We start from the raw sequence: 15,294 nt of genomic DNA, 5'->3' as shown, positions 1-15,294 counted from the left end.
CTCTTCTTGTTTGCAAAAGGAGTAGTTGGGGAAGAAGAAGAAGAAGATTCTCTTTGAACGCGGCCAATATACCGCCTCTCTTTTTCTCTCAAATAATAATAAGCCAACATGTTAAATATTCATAGAACAAAAAGCTCGGCATTGTCCGTCTGCTCGCTCGTTTCTTAATTCCCGCGGCTCTTGAGCAGTGCCATGTTCGATTGTGCGTTTCGACCCAAACACGGCTTGATTTATGGCTATTAAAATTACAAACGTGTCTCGCGTCGTGCGGTGTGTGTTTTCCGAGCGAAACACACCGCTCTGCTTGCGATTCGGAAAAAAATATATATATTTAGATATAATTACCCCTTTACGACCACGCGGTTCGTTTCGGCGGCGGCGGCGGCGGCGGCGGCGGCAAAAGTGCAATGAGCTCGAGATTTTTGCAATCGTCGTGCCGTTGTAAAACAATTCGTCCGCTATACATTGAATTTCAAATGAGCGGCGAAAAATTGAGATGTAATTCATCGCACCGCCGCCTTTTTCCCGAAAGACGAAGAGCGTCGTGCAAATTTTCACTTAATTACGCACCGCTTCTTTTATTGCAGCAACATGAAACCTTATTTAACTCGGTCCAAAAGGAATTCGACAAAAAAATAATTCAAAATGATATCCGCAAGAAACGAGTCGACGAAAAAAGATAATAATATCCGAAAGCCATTTGTGCAAAGAAGAGCCTCGGGTGGAATATTTTGTGTCATTTGATGAACGAGAAGAAAGCAAAAAATCCCGACTTTCGCAACGTTGAAATTTTGTTTGTGTGTTTTTTGCTCATCTGGTTGCATGCCTGCATTTCGGTGAACTTGCTGGGCGCGACCCGAGCGAGCCTCAAGGTAATCTGGGAATATCAACGAGCGATTTGGGTCCCCATTTATATAGGCAATGTCTCCCTTAAAAACGCGGACGAGCCATAAAATACTTAACTACACGCGATACTGACTGTTTATTGTATACGCGAGACGGCAGGCGTTTTCGAAAAAATAATATCATCTCGCCGAATAAACCTTGAAAAACAGAAACCACTTTACAACACATTTTCTAATGATTTTTTGTGTCTTAAGCTACTTTTAATCGCTTTCTGCTATCATAAAATCTGCCGCCGTTTTGCAGCCGCAGAGCCTCTTTTCTCAAGGAAAGCTGCACATGACACCGGCGCGCGGCTCCCCATTCGCGCGTTGATAAATCTAACTTTAATTGCCGGTCTAGCTAGGTGCATCTCTGAATCTCTGCAAATAAGACGTTGCGAAATGCGTCTGTCCGATTGTGACTCGCAGATTGCGTCGCTAATTATTTTTTTTTCTCACTCACTAACCGAGAAACCGTCTGTATAGCCTCGCCGGATGAATGAAATAATTTGCGGAAAAATGCCAACTAATGTCAAAATGCTTTAATTGGCGTAGCAATGACGCTACACGTGTGTTCCCTTGATTTAATTATTTCATTGCTATATCCGCGATCTTTTTTTTCTAATTTTGCCAACTCTGAATCTTTTTCACTTGCACATCTGACGTTTTTTTTTAATTTGATTTAATTACTTTTTTTATCTTTTGCAAAGATATTTACCAAAACTTTTAAAAAAGTAGGTTTAAAATTAAAATTGCTTTTTAGAAATTTCCAATAGTGCCTTTTAAGATAAAAATAATCAGTTGAATTCCAAATTAATTTAGCTTTTATAAAATAAAGCTGCGAACATATTTGGTTATTAATAATTTTCATTTTTAAGGGAATATTGAAATAATTTGATTATGTGAATAATTAAATCAGATTATTCTCCTCGTTCACATTTGTTAAGAGAATAACTTTTATGCTATCAATTTTTTCATTAAAATTTACAAAAATATATTTTATTAAGAAAGCATTAAAATGTATCAAAAAGACAATAATAAAGCATTTAATTTGAATAAAATGAATTCTAACTGAACAATTAGAAGAAGAAAAACGGAATTAAATCACCCAAACCTCTACTTTTAATTAGAAATCTTTATTCGGAGTGCCGGAATAGGGCCGAAAAGAACAAGGCCGAAAACGGCTGATCGGAACAAGGCCGAAAAGGAATAGGGACGAAAAGGAACAAGGCCGAAATACCGGTGCAGACAAAATAGGAAAAACCGGTTTTTAGGAAATCACCGCGATTACAGTGTTATGTCAACCCTCCATCCCTACAAGAAACGGGACGTCTCGGGACACACAAATTTTTTTATCGTCGTACTTTTAAGTCAAAGTAAGAATAATCTAAAATATTTAATTTGTGATAGGGAGGAATTTTTTAAATTTAACATAGTTTCTTGCTATGGTAATTTTCTAAAATGTATTTTTTCACAAAATTAATTGATAAAAGTTTCACTAACTCACGTTTATATCACCCCAATTAAGATATTATTGAAAAAATAAAACCAATACGTCAGTCGACATAAAAAATTTACATTGATCTTATATGGGAAAAGATTAAGAAGTTTTATATAACAACTGAACAAGAGATCAATTTATCTTTATCTTGTTTTGTGATTATGTGTCTCGCCTAAAATTGAGATTTTTGGCCATGTCTATTGCAAAATCAATTTCTAAATTTTCATCTATTTTCCAATGTGAAACGGCCTCATCATCAAGGATTTTGGTATTGGCGTGCAAAAGGATTCTCGCTGAGACGCGCTCGCGGTTATCGGTTATTTTTCAGCTTTCGGCCTTGTTCCTTTCGGCCCTATTCCTTTTCGGCCTTGTTCCGCTCAGCCGTTTTCGGCCTTGTTCTTTTCGGCCCTATTGCGGGACTCCCTTTATTCTCCTAGACTTTCTCTCAAAACAAAGTTAAATTCTAAAGACAAATTAAAATGGCATCACTCTGACCATGAATAGAATTTCACTTAATCATATTAAATAAAAAAAGCTCTGATTAATTATTTAATTTTATTCAAAATTTAATTGACCGCTTAAATATTTCTCACAATTAACTGGATTTAGTTCCGGCTCAAGAGGATATTCCCAAAATTTTTAATCGCACCAACTCGCTGCTAACAAAAATTGAATGCACGAAGCGCAGATCTTTCTCGGAACGATTTGCCAATCAGCACGTTGTCGGTCGATGGCAGTGACATCAGTTTGCAAAAATGCGCCCGGTCGGGACAAACGAGTGCGCCTAGAGCCGCAATGCAGGGAGCTACTGTTGCCGGAATAATTATCGAGTCGTGCCGAACAATGATGGCTGATGAAGAAAGAGCGAAAGATAGAACAAGATCCCCGTCGAGGCCTCTCAATCAGCGGCGCATTAATTTTCGTACCAACGGCCCCGGCCCGAGAGGAGAAGCAGAAGTGGTGCGCACAAAAAAGAGCGACAAAAATAATGGCACTCTCTGCGTACCACACAATAAGTGATTCCATAGCTAGGGTTCTTTCTCATAGATTACGCGGCTTAACAGGCGTGACTCGTCGCCTGCATTTCCATAGAGAAAATTAATGTAAATCTCGTGAAATAGAGGGGGTGCACGTATGCATTGTTTCTATAATGGACGAACAGACATTAGCGCTGGTGTCATTACAGAGAGATATAATTTATTTTATATTATTTAACCAAGACATCAAACCCACTACCGTGCTGCTCGTTTCCGAGGCTCGTTGTGGCAAGTGCGGCAAAAAATGCTTGATTGTCTTTTCCGCAGTCTTTAATTTGCTATTTTTTGCCAGCATCCTCTTTAGTTTTGACGAGGTGCCCTTTTCTTTTCTCTCTCTCTCACGCGCCTGACGACATGCGGATTTATTGTTTGCAAATCGATCCGTTGACGAGTAGCGCAACATTGTATTCAAATTCGCAGCCTAATTTGACTCTGCCGAACTTCTCTCTCTTCTGGAATAAGACGGATGCGGTTTTATTTACGTGACTACGAGACGAATTGCTGTGCGAACGGTCGTGCACCTACACCGGGGCGTGTTATTTAATTGGAGGCCTCTTTTGAATGGGGCGATTTGCGAACAAATTATAACGGGAGTGAATGTTAAAATTGATTATAGTAGGAACGAACAAAGAATTTGATCACTTCAGATTCATAGATCAAGATTTCTACAAAACATGTAGAAACACGTTTAAATTAGTTCATATATTAAAAAAATTAAGAACCGCAATTTAAATTTAAGTAAAAAATCATGGAATCTTTAAATGATGAATTTATCAATGAATCGAGATTAAGAACTATTTTCGGGTGGAGTATTATTTTATAAATTATTCCAAATTATTATGAAAACAAAATTCTTATTTCATTGTCAGCAGAGTATTGAAATTTTATTTATTTACGAGTTTCCAATCCGGTTTTGTGTTTTATTTAATTATTGAATTATTTAGCAAATATAACAATATTATAATTATAGACAGAAAGTAGTTAGTAAGTGAATTGTAATCATACTAAATTTGTTCTCTAAACATAGCTCTTTTTTGCGAAGCAGGTTAATATAAATATTTACACATACAAAAATACACGAATATCTCAAAATTTGTATTGAATTTATTTTTATTTTTTATCCATAAAAAATGATAAAAATTATACAAAATATTTAAAATCATTTTAAATGATAAATCTTTATTTAACTTAAATCTCAATAAAATAATAAGTGGAGTGTTGTAATAATACCTAATTTTATTTAAATTTTCTCAATAAATCTGCATAGTTTGAAAATGTATCACTGATTGGGATTTATTTATGTAATTATTACACATTTAGTAGTTTCATTATTGGATATTTTTTTTAAGTTCATTTTCCAATTCTTTATTATTTAATTAATATTTATGATGTAAAAAAGCTGCATTTGACGAAAAGATACAACTTATATAAACTCCTATATAATTGACAAAAAAAAAATACGGAATAAATATATCGGCATCAAATTCAACTCGATGCAGATACCTTTGCTGAAAAACGTTTGTAAAGTGCAAATTTTAAAATTTCCCCAGCCGTCCAACCTGTCACGAGGAAAAATGGCCGAATTTTAGTGAAAAAGCGTGTACATGTCAGCGCTCGGCGGTTATCACTTGGCGTATCCGAGCACCGAGGACAAAGCCATTCGAATGCAGAGCCACTGACGCAGCCTTCCTGTCGTCGTCATTTTCCCATGGCACATTCTACATTTATGCAGAGCAGCTCTTTTAACGAGCGGGTCTCCATCGCGGAGTGTGTTCTGGTCTGGTGGCGGCCCCAGCAGTGGCTGCGCCTCGGCTCGGCCCCTAACACTCGCCTTCACCAATCATCTGCCAAGTCGTTTTAATCAACTCGCCGGCCGGCTGTCGTCTCGTCGCTCACAGCTGCAATTTTGCCAAAAGCACCGCACATTGCCTAATTAAAACGTCCATCGCCTAATTATTCTGAATCATAACAAATTCAAAATTAGAATTGAAAACAAAAATGCTTCCAAAGGTTGCTTTCGGAGCTCTAAATTGACGTGTTATGTTCAAATTTGCATGAATCATGATTTTTTAATTGAAATTTACTTCAAAATTGTCAAGAACTGTTTAAAATCAAAAATAAAAAGGCCTAAAATCACGTTTGGAAAAAAAAATCGCAGACAGACAATTCTGATTATTTTGCGAACACCTGAAACACCATTATTTGGAAGTCAAGAGCTGCAATTTTCCAAGAGTTGAATCAAGGCAATCAAGGTGATTTTGATTTTTTTTTATTATCTAGAAAATTAACTAAAATATGTTGAAATTCTCTATTTTTTGCTTGATTATAAAAACATTTGCCATACTTCTACTAGAAGAATATTTTTTTTAATTATTAATTTCTAATTGAATTAAAAAAATAACTAATTTTATTGATAATTTCCATCTTTTTTTATAAAAATTAATAATTATCTTAAAAAATGTCAAAATATAGGAAATTATTTCACTTTAAAAGACCGTTTCAAAATTGTTCTGTCCTATTCAATGCTGTGTGTGAATGATTTTGCTGCAGCTGCTTTTTGTCCGCTCTCAATTATCGCAGGCGATATTGGCTCTCTGTAGCCGCATTCCGACACACACACTCTCATGATTTTTACTCAATGGTTTTTGCCTCTATAATCAGCCGCGCCACTCCTGCCGGACAATAATAATAATAACCGCAGCACCGAGAGAAGAGACCACTTCTTCTTCTTTTCGTCCTCTTTCTCGAAAAATAATTTCGCCCTTAATCACGAAATTTGTATCGATGCCCTCTTCTGCGTTTCTTTCCCATGTAATTTCATTTGCGCAGGCCAGTGTGTATATTTAATGACGCCTAATTATTTTTCAGCGCGGCAATCATCTCCAAATATAATTACCCGACGCAGAAATTGCGTAATTTTCGCACTAAATTGTTACTCGACATAATCCACCCGATTTTTGTACGGAAAATGTAATTATTATTGCCGCTTCAATTGCACCGCGGGCCTACAATGTACACAGAGTATGCTTGAAATCAAGTGTTTCTGGGCAATATAATTATAATGTAATATTTTATTTAGGGTGATTGGAGCTCAAGGCAAAGAGATTAAATCTAAAATTAACCGTTAAAGGAATTATTTCAGATCTGATGAATCTAAAAAAAAAGAAGATGTGAAATTTCCATAAAAATCTAAGTAAGAAGTAACTATGCAACCTGCTTAACAATTTCGATATTTGAGCAGATAAGTAAAATAATTATGATTTTTCTATGATGCATGAATATTTGGCAATAGAGTGATTTATCTTTACAATTTAAATTTCATTTTAAAGAGAATAATTTAAACAAATTGGTTTGTTTAAAAGAATTAGGCTAAACCAAAGCTGTGCTAAATTGAAAGTATAAAAAAATATTAAATTAAAAAGCTCTTTTGAAGAGCTCAGAACTTGAAGAACTATAAAGAATGTAAACGTTGTGTATTTTTTTCTAGAATTGAAAAACAAATAAAATTCAGTGGTTGTCAAGGATTTGAACATGATTGTCGGAGGAAGTAATTGCGAGTGGACGCAATTGTCCGATTAATTCTCGTTTTCTTGTTAGTAAATTTCATCAGAGAACATTATTTTCAGCTTTTAGCCGCACTAGATCACTGGCGCGTTTTTCTGTCTTTTTAACAAGCGCCGTGCGCAAATAATACATAAGCAAGCGGACGCCGGCCGGCTTTTTTCGCAAACACCCCGCGCAACATTATTATTCCAGCGCTGCGAACAATGCTACATTAAATAATCTCGTGATTACAGTCGCAGAGAACACGCTCGCGTCGTTTAGGTCGTCGCTAAACCTTGACCCGCCGCCGCGAGATCGGCCGGACGGTCGGTCGGTCGGTTTTATTAAAAATCCACCGCCTTAATAGCGCATTGTGTATAATTGAAAGCAGCAGCACGCTTTAATTAAGCACGAGTGCCTCCTTAATAGGCAAATCGACCGTCCCCTTCGACGTGCGTGTTGCCTACACACAACAAGAAAAGAACTTTTATCTGGTAACATTAAATTTTAATTTCTTAACATGTTTTTATTAATATATTTTAGATTTTGTAGCATAAAATTTAATATTAATTTATTAAATTAAGTTTTACATTTTTTATTATTATTATATTTTTAAATGAAATCCCTGTTATAGCTTTTTTTAACATTTAAATGCAAAGGTATGCAAGAGTTTTACATTAATAAAAAAGACAAAAAAAAATCTTAGCTTCTTTTAAAAATTACTTGAAGTCGCGATTTGCGAAAATCCAGAGTTAAAATTGAATTATTTTAATTTTTAATGGGAAATGACTTTTGAACTGACGATGTTTTGCTATTGATTATGACCATAAATTAATCTAAACTTGTAACAGTTAATTCATCATAGCGTGGAAACATGGTTTGGAATTTATGAAAATTCCTGAAAATCGGTCGGCGAGCACAAAAGACGGGCATGGAAAGAACAACACCGTGGCCTGGCTGTTGACAGACCGGCCTAAGAAAAACATCCTCGCAGCTTCGGAAATTCGAGTCAACAAGAGCGCAGACTTAATGGACGGTAAATTAAGCAAACACGGCTGCGGCGGCGCGTATATTTATCCTCGATAAATATTAGACCTGGCCCGAGAATTCCCAGAGCCCCACGTGCGTTCTCCATCAAAGACCCGTCCCAATATTTTTCAACTCATGAATATTTAAATTGTGATTTTCGGCATGCAATCTGGTTTCCGACATCTGTGGGTCAGCAGGAGAAGAAATCGTGCGTTTTTTTACTTGAATCCGATTGTCTTGAACGAGAATAAAAAATCTCAACAGGTGAGTTATGAATCGCGTGTGTTGCGCAAGACTTTGCTAGGAACTAGATTGATTTTTCAGGTGGCGAGAAACAAATGCGGTTATTAATTTGAGCTGCAGATTATAGGCTGCGAGCGGGTGTCGTAAAATTTAACGATGCCACTCTCGAGGGCTGCGCTGCTCTTTGATACGAGTAATAATTCAATAATAAAGTTTCGGACCGAAATTATGAACTGCCGAGCGAGTTGCGCAAGAAAGAAAAGACGACGTGACGAGTCGATTATTCAAAGGTGCGCGTCGCGAGAGACAAAATATTTGACAGAAAACGTCAGAAGCTAATGAATGATACTGTATCAGGTGAAATGGAACATTTTTGTAATTGATGAGCTCCAAAAAAGGAGAGTTAAAAAGCAACTGGAATTAACAAAGACGTAAAAAATTTAAAATTACATATTTTCCATTTTTATAAAAATGAAAAATACAAAATTTCCTTTCGAAATCAGAAATTTAACATTAACCCTTGAGTGCGAAGGCGGGGTCCTCCGGGTACCCCAAAGCATGTTTTGTGCATTTTTAAATAGGAAAACATGCAATGAAAAAAATGAAAAAAATTGAATTTGATTTTTAAGGGAATCTGATCATATTAACCAAGGAAAATATTTATTTTGACCAACAGTTGAGTTTTTAGGAAGGGATTTTTGAAAATTTAGGCATTGTTTAGGCGCTAGTGCAAAGGCGAGGTACTCCGAGTACCCCAGTCGACGGAAAACAAAAACAACTGTAACTTCCACAGTTTTTGAGATAGAGATTTGAAATTTGGAGGGGATGTTCTTCAATCATCCCTCTAGTGATAAAAATAGTCAAATTTCATCCCCTAATTTTTTCATCCCCCAAACCACCCCTTTTTTGGAAAATATACAATTTTGAAGCCTGGGCTAAAAATTATAGCTGCTAAACATGATATACACCACGCAGGGGGTTGGAAGAGGGGTGAAGGGGGTGAAAGTACCTTACCAACAAGAATTTTTGTCATTCTTATTCACATTTGTGAGGAAAAAACATATAAAATGAGTTATTATTGAAAAAAACTACCCCTGTAAGACAATTAGGGGGTTTTTAGGGGGTGAAAATAATTGGTCAGTAATTGAATTATATAAGGGATGATTAGGGACAGTCTTGATATTTCGGAAATCTTCATAATATACAATTAAATGTGCCAAAAATAACAGTTTGGAACAAAAGGGGTGCATTAGGGGTTGAAAATAATAAGGGGTGAAATTTTGACACTTTCACTTTAGAGTGGTGAATTAAGCAACAACCCGTCAAAATTTCAGCTTTTTATCCCAAAAATTACGTTTGTTACAACGCTTTTTGTATTTTGGGGTCCTCCCGGTACCCCGCCTTCGCACTCGCGACGTTTCAATATAGCCTTCCTAGTCAAGGGTTAAGTAGCTTTTCCAAAATTTTCTCATTCTAAATAACAAATTATTTAAAATTTAGTCAACTCTGCATCATTTTGTCTCATATTCTGTAGAATTTATTTAATTCATGTTTCTCCCTAAATGTTAATTCTTTCTAATTTTCTATCGATCAATTTTGGAAGCGGGCACATTTTCCATGAAAATACAATAGAAAAAATTAAAATAAAAAGGTACTTACCAGTGACGGGGTTGATCTGGAAGCTGTTGTTGGCCGGGATGAGGCTGTAGCGGAGGGAAGCGTTGTTGTCCAAGTCCTTGTCCGTCGCCGAAATGGTGCCCACAGAAGTTCCCGCTTCCAAATTCTCCCTGACCACAAAGTGGTAGGACTCTTTGGCGAATTCGGGTGCGTTGTCATTCGAGTCGAGCACCACAACAACAATGCTGGCGGTGGCTGTGCCCGCTGGCGAGCCGTTGTCGGTGGCCAACACCTTCAGCAAGTACCTGTCCTGCGTTTCTCTGTCCAGCGGTTCCCTGAAGAGGAGATGAATTTAAGTTAATGTTACTGAATAAACGATTTTAATAAAGAATATGTATTTTGAATAAAAGTTTGCAAGTTTTGAGCATAAAAATTTATTTAAAAAAAAAAATTTAAAAAAATGATCAATTGTACGTAAGGAAATTACTTAATTAAACTTTTGAGAAAAGTGCAGTAAAAACTTTAATAGCAAAATTTGAATAACTGATTTTTTATTTTTAATTAACTTCTTTGAAAGTAAGTTTCAACATAAATTTTGAAAACAATCAAATTTATTCTTATTAATTTTATTTTACTTCCCAAATATGATAGCAAAATGAATAGCCAAAAACTTAAATTAGTACTTTTGACTTATCGGCCTTATCGCCTTTTACGTGGAATTACGTTCCGAGACGCGAGATAATTCTCAAAAAGCTAAAAACATTTCATTTTTACATATCTTTTCTTCAAAAAATGACGTATTGCTGTTTTAGGAACATGATATTTAATCACCACAAGAAAAGAGTTTAAACAAAATATACTTGGATTTAAAATTTATAACATTGGTTGAAAAAAAATTATAATTAAAATTAAACCAAACTAGGAGCTCTGCTTTCTATGTATTTTCTTTTTTAAAACAATGACGTTATGCAACCTGCACGTCAAAGGTCTGTCCCGCAGGTTGCATAAGCACACCACCCATTAGGAACGTCCTCTGTTTTTCAGTTTCTCGCGGTCATTTCGATTATTATTTGCTTTGGCCGCGCTAATCATTATCGAGCGGCAAAAAGCGCGAGTTCGGCGAATCGGCTTTTTTCCGAGGTGCGCCTCGCGTGAGCAGCAAATCACCGAAAAAAAACCGAAATTCGCCCTCCGGCGGATGCGGCGACACGTCACACACACACACACACACAATACCAAATAACGAGCAAAAAGTTTCGGCCATTCCGAGAAACGGCGCATTTACCTGAGATAGACGGCACCGCTGTTGGGGAAGATGCCAAAGTGCGCGTCGGCGCCGCCCAGCAGGCGGTAGGTGAGTCTGGCGTTGTTGCCCGTGTCCTTATCGCTGGCCGCGACCTGCACGACCTGCGAGTTGGCGGGCAGCGACTCGGGGACGCGCACCGTGTACTCGGGCCGCTCGAACGTGGGCGGATTGTCGTTGGCGTCCTGCACCTCCACCAGCACGCTCAGGTTGGCGCTCATCTGGCGTTCGGCGCCGCGGTCCGACGCCTGCACCACCAGCGTGAACCGCTGCGACATCTCAAAGTCGAGCGCCTTCGCCAGGGTCAGCTGCCCGCCCTTGGCGTCCACGCGAAACACGCCGCCTGGGTTCACCGGCAGCGAGTAGCGCACCTCGCCGTTCTCGCCCGAGTCCGGGTCTCGAGCGTGCGCCGCGTAAATCGCAGTGCCCAGGTCCACGTTCTCCGGAACGGAAATGCGCACCGATGGCGAGTCAAACTCGGGAGCGTTGTCGTTCACGTCTTGGATCGCGATGTTCACCTGTCGAAAAGAAAAGGGTAGTTTTTTAGCAAAGCATGGCAATCATAAATTAAGTCAATTTTATAATAACATAGAATATTATTAAACAAATTAGAAAATTTAAAAATATTTTTTTTATCGTATTTATCAATTTATTCCTTATTTGTGTAATTGTAATGATAAATTTATTATTTGTTTATATAATTTTTTTTTATCAACATTTAAAACCCTTCAAAAAATATGTTTGGAGTAGCAAATCAATGCAATAAAAAAAAATTTACTTTCTTATTCAATAAATTTTGTGCAGATCTTGGAAATTAGAAATATTATTGTAAAATTTATCTAGAAGGTCAACGTTCATGGTTATTAAAATGTATTATTTAGTGACAGCAAAAAATTGTTAGCTATAAATTATAATTAAATCTAAAAATTAAGATATTTCCATTAAATTTTATGAAAGCTAGAATATAATCTCAAATATGTATGTATATACAAGTATTCAAATAAATTCAACTTGCTTCTAGCACAGTTGAACTTACTACTGAGGGTTCACGACAAAAAAAACGAGCCAAAAATGCTTTCAAATTTAAAAATTTAACAACCATACTAAATATTTAATAGAACATTTTTAACATCAGTTGAATATTTTGTTTAAAGTCAATAAAAAACACTTGATTTGACTTGATTCATACTGCTTACTTGATTATGATTAATAAAATGTGAGAAAATTGAAGTAATTGCTAGCAATTGTTTCCAGCAGATTGCTAAGATTTTCAGCTTTTATTCTTGTTTTAATACTACATTTTTTGTTGCATAATTCTTTAAAATGTGCACTTAAAATTATTCATTATAGATTTTTTTATACGTATCCACAATTGAAATTTTTCATAATTAATGCACATTCAAGTACTTACATTTACACATTATTACTATATTACTGTCAATGAAGGGGTGTGGAGAAAATTTTTAATAATAATAATAATAAATAGTGCTTCATTCTTTAAATTTTTTAACCCTAAATTATAAAAAATATTGATAACATTTTAGTAACAATAACTAGCTGTAGATTTTATTAAAGTGAAAAAAAAAAATTTCTTTTTAGTCTTAAATTAATATAGGTAAATGAAATTTTGCAAAAAAATCTTCTAAAATACTTATACACTACCAGTAATTTTTGTTTTTAATTATTCAGTTCTGATTCAGTTCCAAAATAAACACATTGTTAAAAAAATACTTTCAAAGTAAGAAAAAGTGAAAAAAAAATAATAAAAGAACTATTTATTTGAAAACTAATTTCTTGAAAAAATAAATTTAATTTAATGATAAGCAAGATTGTCTTACCTGGCTGTGTCCATAGGACGGCGGGTCTCCGCTCATGGCCTGGACGTTGAGCAGCACCGAAGGGTGCGACTCGTGGTCGAGGGCGGCCGAGGTGCGGATGGTGCCGGACAAGGGGTCGATGCTGAAGTAGCCGTTGGGGTCACCCGAGTAGATGGAGTAGCGCACAACGCCCGAGCCTGCAACAAGTAATTAGAAGCGGCGGTGAGAGAAGAGCTGAAGAAGAGCGGCCGCCATGTTGGCACCATACGGAGCACCAAGTTGCGGCCACAACAATTCCTCTTGTTATGAGGAGCAGTTAATTAATAGACACGCGGAGGACGTCGACCGCGCCGGGGCCGCGCGTAATGAAAGAAAGAAAGAAAGCGAGCGAGCGAGCGGTCAGAGCAAAAATGAATCGGTCCTTATCGGACGACGGATCAAGCTTGCCTCGATTATTTTTCGCCTCCTCGTGTCTGGGAAAATGCAGCGCGAAATTTGATTTGGCCAGAGATAAAGGAAATTAAAAGCAAAAGGCACTTCAAAATTATAAAAAAATTGCAACTTTAATCAAATCATTGCAAAAACTTGTTTTTTTTTTATTTTATTTTTTTTTGTCTAAAGAAAGCAAATAAAATTTTTCAATGGAGAATTCATCACAGTTATAATTTGTTGATGCGCCTTTCAAGGAATATAATTTTGGTACGGTTTAATACAAATCCAAAATCTGAATCAGAACAAAAAAGAAACTCATTATTTATATTTTAACACATTTCTAAAAACGCTCTTATGGATGATGAATAGCAAAAATAGCAAATTAATTTTAATTCCTAATTATAATCATCAAAAAGTTTTTGCTCAATATTTTCCAATCTTTTCTCTCCAATACTTCATAGAAATTTATCAGAAAAATAAATGAAATATTTAAAATACATTTTTCTAGGAAATCAATTTGCTTTAAACGAAGAATTTGTTAAATTTTTTCTCTCCAAATGGGCTTGAATTTCAAATATTTGAAAGAAATTTTATCTCATTAATGAATGAATAATTTATCAGTCACGAAGAGTTAATGAAATTTTTCCATCGTAAATTTGACTAAATAATCTTACTATGATTTAAGACATTGAGAAAAGTTTTAAAATGCTTTTGGCGGGAACAGTTGTGCCTCAGGTGAATCTCTCAGGGGGTGCGAATTTTCTGCTTCGACCTCATCAACCGTGAAATTTTGATTTCTTCGGGTTCCAAGAATAAAAATAATTAGCGGGCCTTTCCCTTTAATATCTGATTTACTCCTTCAGGTGAGCACCGAAATTAAAAACATCTCTGCATAGGTATGTTGGCCGTCTGGAGGCTGACCTCGAGCATAAAAAATTGCACGCCGAAGGGTAATTAGCCGCGATTGTTTCGTTACTCGCTGGCATTTGGCAGCAAAATCAGCCATCTTAATAAAATTCCGGCTGCTCGGAGCGCAAAAGAGTGTGCACGTCGCGCTCTCGCTCGCATGGCAGGCCGGCTCTGATCTGTGAAGCGATTGGCTAACGTCTCCTTCTTGTTATTAATTACCATCGCGAGTGTACTTTAACCTGCAATATAACATCGTGCCCGCTTTTAATTTTCCCCCACAATGCAGCCGCAGCCAATGCACGACTCCTCGCAGCTCACAATTTTCGCATGTGTACATACACGTGGAAATTCCTCGTGTTAAAACGTCCGACAAGATCATGCTCTCCTTTTTCCGAGCCGTGTTCCGTTTGATTGTTGCGCCAATATGATATTGTTAGACGATTACACAACAATGCAGCCTTGTTCAACCAGAAAGAAATGCAGAAACACGCACGCGTCGGCGAAAAAATTTTATTATTTTCTTTTCTTCTCGTTTTAATCGATGTTTTTCTGTTCGCTCCGGAGAATGCCGCAGTGTGTGTATATTGAGCCGTTTGCGTTTAAGCCGTTTAATTTATTTAAACGGACATTGTGTGTGTGCGCTTGCTGAGAGAGAAAGAGCATCTCTCGAGACATAAAGTTATCATCCGGCGTGAAATACTGCGGCGTGACGTCCGCTCCGGCAGCCGTCCATTGTGTACTTATGCATGTTCCAGTGCACAGAGGTATTGAAATTTCAGAGGACAAATCAACGTCGTCATTGTCGTGATTTCTTTTCTCTTAAATTCAACACCGTTGAAGTTAAAAGTTCAATTGTCATAATTTTTTTAATATATAGAAATAATTCAAGTTTTCTACGATTTCTAAAAAAGAAAAATGCATTTTAAGGCATTGAATTTGAATGTTTAGAGCAAAAAAAATAATTCATGAAATGTTAACA

At 36.6% G+C, this 15,294-nt stretch overlaps 1 protein-coding gene across 1 annotated transcript in view; it reads right to left on the bottom strand.

Annotated features, from left to right (window-relative positions):
* Positions 1–15,294, bottom strand: part of LOC132193300 (protein dachsous) — a 145,680-nt gene that overhangs the window by 24,223 nt on the left and 106,163 nt on the right. The window contains exons 5-7 of the mRNA XM_059613879.1: positions 12,996–13,171; positions 11,140–11,675; positions 9,897–10,189 (exon numbers count right to left, since the gene is read on the bottom strand). Of these exons, the coding sequence (XP_059469862.1) occupies positions 9,897–10,189; positions 11,140–11,675; positions 12,996–13,171 (1,005 nt within the window). The remainder of the gene's footprint in view (positions 1–9,896; positions 10,190–11,139; positions 11,676–12,995; positions 13,172–15,294) is intronic.

This window comes from Neocloeon triangulifer, unplaced genomic scaffold (genome assembly GCF_031216515.1).
Source record: "Neocloeon triangulifer isolate White Clay Creek 2 clone unplaced genomic scaffold, ASM3121651v1 ptg000004l, whole genome shotgun sequence".
NCBI classification, from domain to species: domain Eukaryota; kingdom Metazoa; phylum Arthropoda; class Insecta; order Ephemeroptera; family Baetidae; genus Neocloeon; species Neocloeon triangulifer.
Note: the sequence above shows the minus strand (reverse complement) of the source record. Positions and strands in the feature narration are given on the sequence as shown.